Source organism: Bubalus bubalis, chromosome 4, assembly GCF_019923935.1.
Source record: "Bubalus bubalis isolate 160015118507 breed Murrah chromosome 4, NDDB_SH_1, whole genome shotgun sequence".
NCBI lineage: Eukaryota > Metazoa > Chordata > Mammalia > Artiodactyla > Bovidae > Bubalus > Bubalus bubalis.
In genome coordinates, this window is record NC_059160.1 from 2,402,277 (window position 1) to 2,412,047 (window position 9,771).

Genomic DNA, 9,771 nt, shown 5'->3' on the forward strand with positions numbered 1-9,771 from the left:
TGGCCTGTGGTCAGGCCAACCCCCTCGCTCCCAACTCACGAAAGACCCCATGCATCCCAAGCTCCAGAGGAGTCACAAGTCCATCTTTCACTGAAGTCCCCTAAGGTGGACAGTCAATGCTCACATGCTCAGGTTGTGTTAGAATATCTCTTCACCTTTTTGTTAGGTGGATAACAATTATGGTAGTGATGGTAGTGATGTAGCTGGTGATGGTGGTGGAGCTGGTGGTGGTGGTGGAGCTGGTGGTGGTGATGGTGGAGCTGGTGGTGATGGTGGAGCTGGTGGTGGTGATGGTGGAGCTGGTGATGGTGGAGCTGGTGGTGATGGTGGAGCTGGTGGTGGTGGAGCTGGTGGTGGTGGTGGAGCTGGTGATGGTGGAGCTGGTGGTGGTGGTGGAGCTGGTGGTGGTGATGGTGGAGCTGGTGGTGGTGGTGGAGCTGGTGGTGGTGATGGTGGAGCTGGTGGTGATGGTGGAGCTGGTGGTGGTGGAGCTGGTGGTGGTGGTGGAGCTGGTGGTGGTGATGGTGGAGCTGGTGATGGTGGAGCTGGTGGTGGTGGAGGAACTGGTGGTGGTGCTGGAGCTGGTGGTGGTGATGGTGGAGCTGGTGGTGGTGGAGCTGGTGGTGGTGATGGTGGAGCTGGTGATGGTGGAGCTGGTGGTGGTGGTGGAACTGGTGGTGGTGCTGCAGCTGGTGGTGGTGATGGTGGAGCTGGTGGTGGTGGAGCTGGTGGTGGTGGTGGAACTGGTGGTGGTGGTGGAGCTGGTGGTGGTGGAACTGGTGATGGTGGAGCTGGTGGTGGTGGTGGAGCTGGTGGTGATGATGGTGGAGCTGGTGGTGGTGGAACTGGTGATGGTGGAGCTGGTGGTGGTGATGGTGGAGCTGGTGGTGGTGGAACTGGTGATGGTGGAGCTGGTGGTGGTGGAGCTGGTGGTGGTGGAGCTGGTGATGGTGGAGCTGGTGGTGGTGATGGTGGAGCTGGTGGTGGTGGAGCTGGTGATGGTGGAGCTGGTGGTGGTGATGGTGGAGCTGGTGATGGTGCTGGAGCTGGTGGTGGTGATGGTGGAGCTAGTGATGGTGGAGCTGGTGGTGGTGGAGCTGGTGGTGGTGGAGCTGGTGATGGTGGAGCTGGTGGTGGTGATGGTGGAGCGGGTGGTGGTGCTGGAGCTGGTGGTGGTGATGGTGGAGCTGGTGATGGTGGAGCTGGTGGTGGTGGAGCTGGTGGTGGTGGTGGAGCTGGTGGTGGTGGACTGGTGATGGTGGAGCTGGTGGTGGTGGAGCTGGTGGTGGTGGTGGAGCTGGTGGTGGTGATGGTGGAGCTGGTGATGGTGGAGCTGGTGGTGGTGGTGGAACTGGTGGTGGTGCTGGAGCTGGTGGTGGTGATGGTGTAGCTGGTGGTGGTGGAGCTGGTGGTGGTGGTGGAACTGGTGGTGATGATGGTGGAGCTGGTGGTGGTGGAACTGGTGATGGTGGAGCTGGTGGTGGTGATGGTGGAGCTGGTGGTGGTGGAACTGGTGATGGTGGAGCTGGTGGTGGTGGAGCTGGTGGTGGTGGAGCTGGTGGTGGTGGAACTGGTGATGGTGGTGATGGTGGAGCTGGTGGTGGTGGAACTGGTGATGGTGGAGCTGGTGGTGGTGATGGTGGAGCTGGTGGTGGTGGAACTGGTGGTGGTGGAGCTGGTGGTGGTGGAGCTGGTGGTGGTGGAGCTGGTGATGGTGGAGCTGGTGGTGGTGATGGTGGAGCTGGTGGTGGTGGAGCTGGTGATGGTGGAGCTGGTGGTGGTGATGGTGGAGCTGGTGATGGTGCTGGAGCTGGTGGTGGTGATGGTGGAGCTGGTGATGGTGGAGCTGGTGGTGGTGGAGCTGGTGGTGGTGGAGCTGGTGATGGTGGAGCTGGTGGTGGTGATGGTGGAGCTGGTGGTGGTGCTGGAGCTGGTGGTGGTGATGGTGGAGCTAGTGATGGTGGAGCTGGTGGTGGTGGAGCTGGTGGTGGTGGTGGAGCTGGTGGTGGTGGAACTGGTGATGGTGGAGTTGGTGGTGGTGGAGCTGGTGGTGGTGATGGTGGAGCTGGTGATGGTGGAGCTGGTGGTGGTGGTGGAACTGGTGGTGGTGCTGGAGCTGGTGGTGGTGATGGTGTAGCTGGTGGTGGTGGAGCTGGTGGTGGTGGTGGAACTGGTGGTGATGATGGTGGAGCTGGTGGTGGTGGAACTGGTGATGGTGGAGCTGGTGGTGGTGATGGTGGAGCTGGTGGTGGTGGAACTGGTGATGGTGGAGCTGGTGGTGGTGGAGCTGGTGGTGGTGGAGCTGGTGATGGTGGAGCTGGTGGTGGTGGTGGAACTGGTGGTGGTGCTGGAGCTGGTGGTGGTGATGGTGGAGCTGGTGGAGGTGGAGCTGGTGGTGGTGATGGTGGAGCTGGTGGTGGTGCTGGAGCTGGTGGTGGTGATGGTGGAGCTAGTGATGGTGGAGCTGGTGGTGGTGGAGCTGGTGGTGGTGGTGGAGCTGGTGGTGGTGGAACTGGTGATGGTGGAGTTGGTGGTGGTGGAGCTGGTGGTGGTGGTGGAGCTGGTGGTGGTGATGGTGGAGCTGGTGATGGTGGAGCTGGTGGTGGTGGTGGAACTGGTGGTGGTGCTGCAGCTGGTGGTGGTGATGGTGGAGCTGGTGGTGGTGGAGCTGGTGGTGGTGGTGGAACTGGTGGTGGTGGTGGAGCTGGTGGTGGTGGAACTGGTGATGGTGTAGCTGGTGGTGGTGGAGCTGGTGGTGGTGGTGGAGCTGGTGGTGATGATGGTGGAGCTGGTGGTGGTGGAACTGGTGATGGTGGAGCTGGTGGTGGTGATGGTGGAGCTGGTGGTGGTGGAACTGGTGATGGTGGAGCTGGTGGTGGTGGAGCTGGTGGTGGTGGAGCTGGTGATGGTGGAGCTGGTGGTGGTGATGGTGGAGCTGGTGATGGTGGAGCTGGTGGTGGTGATGGTGGAGCTGGTGGTGGTGGAACTGGTGATGGTGGAGCTGGTGGTGGTGGAGCTGGTGGTGGTGGAGCTGGTGATGGTGGAGCTGGTGGTGGTGATGGTGGAGCTGGTGATGGTGGAGCTGGTGGTGGTGGTGGAACTGGTGGTGGTGCTGGAGCTGGTGGTGGTGGAACTGGTGATGGTGGAGCTGGTGGTGGTGGAGCTGGTGGTGGTGGAGCTGGTGATGGTGGAGCTGGTGGTGGTGATGGTGGAGCTGGTGGTGGTGGAGCTGGTGATGGTGGAGTTGGTGGTGGTGATGGTGGAGCTGGTGGTGGTGCTGGAGCTGGTGGTGGTGATGGTGGAGCTAGTGATGGTGGAGCTGGTGGTGGTGGAGCTGGTGGTGGTGGTGGAGCTGGTGGTGGTGGAACTGGTGATGGTGGAGTTGGTGGTGGTGGAGCTGGTGGTGGTGGTGGAGCTGGTGGTGGTGATGGTGGAGCTGGTGGTGGTGGAGCTGGTGGTGGTGGTGGAACTGGTGGTGGTGCTGGAGCTGGTGGTGGTGGAACTGGTGATGGTGGAGCTGGTGGTGATGATGGTGGAGCTGCTGGTGGTGGAACTGGTGATGGTGGAGCTGGTGGTGGTGATGGTGGAGCTGGTGGTGGTGGAACTGGTGATGGTGGAGCTGGTGGTGGTGGAGCTGGTGGTGGTGGAGCTGGTGGTGGTGATGGTGGAGCTGGTGATGGTGGAGCTGGTGATGGTGGAGCTGGTGGTGGTGGTGGAACTGGTGGTGGTGCTGGAGCTGGTGGTGGTGATGGTGGAGCTGGTGGTGGTGGAGCTGGTGATGGTGGAGCTGGTGGTGGTGATGGTGGAGCTGGTGGTGGTGCTGGAGCTGGTGGTGGTGATGGTGGAGCTAGTGATGGTGGAGCTGGTGGTGGTGGAGCTGGTGATGGTGGAGCTGGTGGTGGTGGAGCTGGTGGTGATGGTGGAGCTGGTGGTGGTGGTGGAGCTGGTGATGGTGGAGCTGGTGGTGGTGGTGGAGCTGGTGGTGGTGGAGCTGGTGGTGGTGGAGCTGGTGGTGATGGTGGAGCTGGTGGTGATGGAGCTGGTGGTGGTGGTGGAACTGGTGGTGGTGCTGGAGCTGGTGGTGGTGGAACTGGTGATGGTGGAGCTGGTGGTGGTGGAGCTGGTGGTGGTGGTGGAGCTGGTGGTGATGATGGTGGAGCTGGTGGTGGTGGAACTGGTGATGGTGGAGCTGGTGGTGGTGGAACTGGTGATGGTGGAGTTGGTGGTGGTGGAGCTGGTGGTGGTGGAGCTGGTGATGGTGGAGCTGGTGGTTTGATGGTGGAGCTGGTGGTGGTGCTGGAGCTGGTGGTGGTGATGGTGGAGATGGTGGTGGTGGTGGAGCTGGTGGTTATGGTGGAGCTGGTGGTGGTGGTGGAGCTGGTGGTGGTGATGGTGGAGCTGGTGGTGGTGATGGTGGAGCTGGTGGTGGTGGTGGAGCTGGTGGTGATGGTGGAGTTGGTGGTGGTGGAGCTGGTGGTGGTGGTGGAGCTGGTGATGGTGGAGCTGGTGGTGGTGGTGGAGCTGGTGGTGGTGATGGTGGAGCTGGTGAAGGTGGAGCTGGTGATGGTGGAGCTGGTGGTGATGGTGGAGCTGGTGGTTGTGATGGTGGAGCTGGTGGTGGTGATGGTGGAGCTGGTGGTGATGGTGGAGCTGGTGTTGGTGGAGCTGGTGGTGGTGGTGGAACTGGTGGTGGTGGTGGAGCTGGTGGTGGTGGAACTGGTGATGGTGGAGTTGGTGGTGGTGGAGCTGGTGGTGGTGGTGGAGCTGGTGGTGGTGATGGTGGAGCTGGTGGTGGTGGAGCTGGTGGTGGTGGTGGAACTGGTGGTGGTGCTGGAGCTGGTGGTGGTGGAACTGGTGATGGTGGAGCTGGTGGTGATGATGGTGGAGCTGCTGGTGGTGGAACTGGTGATGGTGGAGCTGGTGGTGGTGATGGTGGAGCTGGTGGTGGTGGAACTGGTGATGGTGGAGCTGGTGGTGGTGGAGCTGGTGGTGGTGGAGCTGGTGGTGGTGATGGTGGAGCTGGTGATGGTGGAGCTGGTGATGGTGGAGCTGGTGGTGGTGGTGGAACTGGTGGTGGTGCTGGAGCTGGTGGTGGTGATGGTGGAGCTGGTGGTGGTGGAGCTGGTGATGGTGGAGCTGGTGGTGGTGATGGTGGAGCTGGTGGTGGTGCTGGAGCTGGTGGTGGTGATGGTGGAGCTAGTGATGGTGGAGCTGGTGGTGGTGGAGCTGGTGATGGTGGAGCTGGTGGTGGTGGAGCTGGTGGTGATGGTGGAGCTGGTGGTGGTGGTGGAGCTGGTGATGGTGGAGCTGGTGGTGGTGGTGGAGCTGGTGGTGGTGGAGCTGGTGGTGGTGGAGCTGGTGGTGATGGTGGAGCTGGTGGTGATGGAGCTGGTGGTGGTGGTGGAACTGGTGGTGGTGCTGGAGCTGGTGGTGGTGGAACTGGTGATGGTGGAGCTGGTGGTGGTGGAGCTGGTGGTGGTGGTGGAGCTGGTGGTGATGATGGTGGAGCTGGTGGTGGTGGAACTGGTGATGGTGGAGCTGGTGGTGGTGGAACTGGTGATGGTGGAGTTGGTGGTGGTGGAGCTGGTGGTGGTGGAGCTGGTGATGGTGGAGCTGGTGGTTTGATGGTGGAGCTGGTGGTGGTGCTGGAGCTGGTGGTGGTGATGGTGGAGATGGTGGTGGTGGTGGAGCTGGTGGTTATGGTGGAGCTGGTGGTGGTGGTGGAGCTGGTGGTGGTGATGGTGGAGCTGGTGGTGGTGATGGTGGAGCTGGTGGTGGTGGTGGAGCTGGTGGTGATGGTGGAGTTGGTGGTGGTGGAGCTGGTGGTGGTGGTGGAGCTGGTGATGGTGGAGCTGGTGGTGGTGGTGGAGCTGGTGGTGGTGATGGTGGAGCTGGTGAAGGTGGAGCTGGTGATGGTGGAGCTGGTGGTGATGGTGGAGCTGGTGGTTGTGATGGTGGAGCTGGTGGTGGTGATGGTGGAGCTGGTGGTGATGGTGGAGCTGGTGTTGGTGGAGCTGGTGGTGGTGGTGGAACTGGTGGTGGTGCTGGAGCTGGTGGTGGTGGAACTGGTGATGGTGGAGCTGGTGGTGGTGGAGCTGGTGGTGGTGGTGGAGCTGGTGATGGTGGAGCTGGTGGTGGTGATGGTGGAGCTGGTGATGGTGCTGGAGCTGGTGGTGGTGATGGTGGAGCTGGTGATGGTGGAGCTGGTGGTGGTGGAGCTGGTGGTGGTGGAGCTGGTGATGGTGGAGCTGGTGGTGGTGATGGTGGAGCTGGTGGTGGTGCTGGAGCTGGTGGTGGTGATGGTGGAGCTAGTGATGGTGGAGCTGGTGGTGGTGGAGCTGGTGGTGGTGGTGGAGCTGGTGGTGGTGGAACTGGTGATGGTGGAGTTGGTGGTGGTGGAGCTGGTGGTGGTGATGGTGGAGCTGGTGATGGTGGAGCTGGTGGTGGTGGTGGAACTGGTGGTGGTGCTGGAGCTGGTGGTGGTGATGGTGTAGCTGGTGGTGGTGGAGCTGGTGGTGGTGGTGGAACTGGTGGTGATGATGGTGGAGCTGGTGGTGGTGGAACTGGTGATGGTGGAGCTGGTGGTGGTGATGGTGGAGCTGGTGGTGGTGGAACTGGTGATGGTGGAGCTGGTGGTGGTGGAGCTGGTGGTGGTGGAGCTGGTGATGGTGGAGCTGGTGGTGGTGGTGGAACTGGTGGTGGTGCTGGAGCTGGTGGTGGTGATGGTGGAGCTGGTGGAGGTGGAGCTGGTGGTGGTGATGGTGGAGCTGGTGGTGGTGCTGGAGCTGGTGGTGGTGATGGTGGAGCTAGTGATGGTGGAGCTGGTGGTGGTGGAGCTGGTGGTGGTGGTGGAGCTGGTGGTGGTGGAACTGGTGATGGTGGAGTTGGTGGTGGTGGAGCTGGTGGTGGTGGTGGAGCTGGTGGTGGTGATGGTGGAGCTGGTGATGGTGGAGCTGGTGGTGGTGGTGGAACTGGTGGTGGTGCTGCAGCTGGTGGTGGTGATGGTGGAGCTGGTGGTGGTGGAGCTGGTGGTGGTGGTGGAACTGGTGGTGGTGCTGCAGCTGGTGGTGGTGGAGCTGGTGATGGTGGAGCTGGTGGTGGTGGAGCTGGTGGTGGTGGTGGAGCTGGTGGTGATGATGGTGGAGCTGGTGGTGGTGGAACTGGTGATGGTGGAGCTGGTGGTGGTGATGGTGGAGCTGGTGGTGGTGGAACTGGTGATGGTGGAGCTGGTGGTGGTGGAGCTGGTGGTGGTGGAGCTGGTGATGGTGGAGCTGGTGGTGGTGATGGTGGAGCTGGTGATGGTGGAGCTGGTGGTGGTGATGGTGGAGCTGGTGGTGGTGGAACTGGTGATGGTGGAGCTGGTGGTGGTGGAGCTGGTGGTGGTGGAGCTGGTGATGGTGGAGCTGGTGGTGGTGATGGTGGAGCTGGTGATGGTGGAGCTGGTGGTGGTGGTGGAACTGGTGGTGGTGCTGGAGCTGGTGGTGGTGGAACTGGTGATGGTGGAGCTGGTGGTGGTGGAGCTGGTGGTGGTGGAGCTGGTGATGGTGGAGCTGGTGGTGGTGATGGTGGAGCTGGTGGTGGTGGAGCTGGTGATGGTGGAGTTGGTGGTGGTGATGGTGGAGCTGGTGGTGGTGCTGGAGCTGGTGGTGGTGATGGTGGAGCTAGTGATGGTGGAGCTGGTGGTGGTGGAGCTGGTGGTGGTGGTGGAGCTGGTGGTGGTGGAACTGGTGATGGTGGAGTTGGTGGTGGTGGAGCTGGTGGTGGTGGTGGAGCTGGTGGTGGTGATGGTGGAGCTGGTGGTGGTGGAGCTGGTGGTGGTGGTGGAACTGGTGGTGGTGCTGGAGCTGGTGGTGGTGGAACTGGTGATGGTGGAGCTGGTGGTGATGATGGTGGAGCTGCTGGTGGTGGAACTGGTGATGGTGGAGCTGGTGGTGGTGATGGTGGAGCTGGTGGTGGTGGAACTGGTGATGGTGGAGCTGGTGGTGGTGGAGCTGGTGGTGGTGGAGCTGGTGGTGGTGATGGTGGAGCTGGTGATGGTGGAGCTGGTGATGGTGGAGCTGGTGGTGGTGGTGGAACTGGTGGTGGTGCTGGAGCTGGTGGTGGTGATGGTGGAGCTGGTGGTGGTGGAGCTGGTGATGGTGGAGCTGGTGGTGGTGATGGTGGAGCTGGTGGTGGTGCTGGAGCTGGTGGTGGTGATGGTGGAGCTAGTGATGGTGGAGCTGGTGGTGGTGGAGCTGGTGATGGTGGAGCTGGTGGTGGTGGAGCTGGTGGTGATGGTGGAGCTGGTGGTGGTGGTGGAGCTGGTGATGGTGGAGCTGGTGGTGGTGGTGGAGCTGGTGGTGGTGGAGCTGGTGGTGGTGGAGCTGGTGGTGATGGTGGAGCTGGTGGTGATGGAGCTGGTGGTGGTGGTGGAACTGGTGGTGGTGCTGGAGCTGGTGGTGGTGGAACTGGTGATGGTGGAGCTGGTGGTGGTGGAGCTGGTGGTGGTGGTGGAGCTGGTGGTGATGATGGTGGAGCTGGTGGTGGTGGAACTGGTGATGGTGGAGCTGGTGGTGGTGGAACTGGTGATGGTGGAGTTGGTGGTGGTGGTGGAGCTGGTGGTGGTGGAACTGGTGATGGTGGAGTTGGTGGTGGTGGAGCTGGTGGTGGTGGTGGAGCTGGTGGTGGTGGTGGTGATGGTGGAGATGGTGGTGGTGGTGGAGCTGGTGGTTATGGTGGAGCTGGTGGTGGTGGTGGAGCTGGTGGTGGTGATGGTGGAGCTGGTGGTGGTGATGGTGGAGCTGGTGGTGGTGGTGGAGCTGGTGGTGATGGTGGAGTTGGTGGTGGTGGAGCTGGTGGTGGTGGTGGAGCTGGTGATGGTGGAGCTGGTGGTGGTGGTGGAGCTGGTGGTGGTGATGGTGGAGCTGGTGAAGGTGGAGCTGGTGATGGTGGAGCTGGTGGTGATGGTGGAGCTGGTGGTTGTGATGGTGGAGCTGGTGGTGGTGATGGTGGAGCTGGTGGTGATGGTGGAGCTGGTGTTGGTGGAGCTGGTGGTGGTGGTGGAACTGGTGGTGGTGCTGGAGCTGGTGGTGGTGGAACTGGTGATGGTGGAGCTGGTGGTGGTGGAGCTGGTGGTGGTGGTGGAGCTGGTGATGGTGGAGCTGGTGGTGGTGGTGGAGCTGGTGATGGTGGAGCTGGTGGTGATGGTGGAGCTGGTGGTGATGGTGGAGCTGGTGGTGGTGGTGGAACTGGTGGTGGTGCTGGAGCTGGTGGTGGTGGAACTGGTGATGGTGGAGCTGGTGGTGGTGGAGCTGGTGGTGGTGGTGGAGCTGGTGGTGGTGATGGTGGAGCTGGTGGTGGTGGAACTGGTGATGGTGGAGCTGGTGGTGGTGGAGCTGGTGATGGTGGAGCTGGTGGTGGTGATGGTGGAGCTGGTGGTGGTGCTGGAGCTGGTGGTGGTGATGGTGGAGCTGGTGATGGTGGAGCTGGTGGTGGTGGAGCTGGTGGTGGTGGTGGAGCTGGTGATGGTGGAGCTGGTGGTGGTGGTGGAGCTGGTGGTGGTGGTGGAGCTGGTGATGGTGGAGCTGGTGGTGATGGTGGAGCTGGTGGTGGTGATGGTGGAGCTGGTGGTGGTGGTGGAGCTGGTGGTGGTGGTGGAGCTGGTGGTGGTGGAGCTGGTGGTGGTGGAGCTGGTGGTGGTGGAGCTGGTGGTTATGGTGGAGCTGGTGGTGGTGGTGGAGCTGGTGATGGTGGAGCTGGTGGTGGTGGTAGAGCTGGTGATGGTGGAGCTGG

General features: G+C 62.1%; 1 protein-coding gene across 1 annotated transcript; it reads right to left on the bottom strand.

Annotated features, from left to right (window-relative positions):
* Nucleotides 1–483: 483 nt before the first annotated feature.
* On the bottom strand, nt 484–9,117 carry LOC123465645 (basic proline-rich protein-like; the record flags this gene model as incomplete). Its single annotated transcript, XM_045165191.1, has 7 exons — nt 484–1,040; nt 1,478–2,097; nt 2,848–3,097; nt 4,903–5,271; nt 7,167–7,613; nt 7,842–8,165; nt 8,820–9,117. Coding segments are annotated over 7 exons (2,865 nt in total), but the record flags the coding sequence as incomplete, so codon positions are not given.
* Between the last annotated feature and the right edge of the window lie 654 nt (nt 9,118–9,771).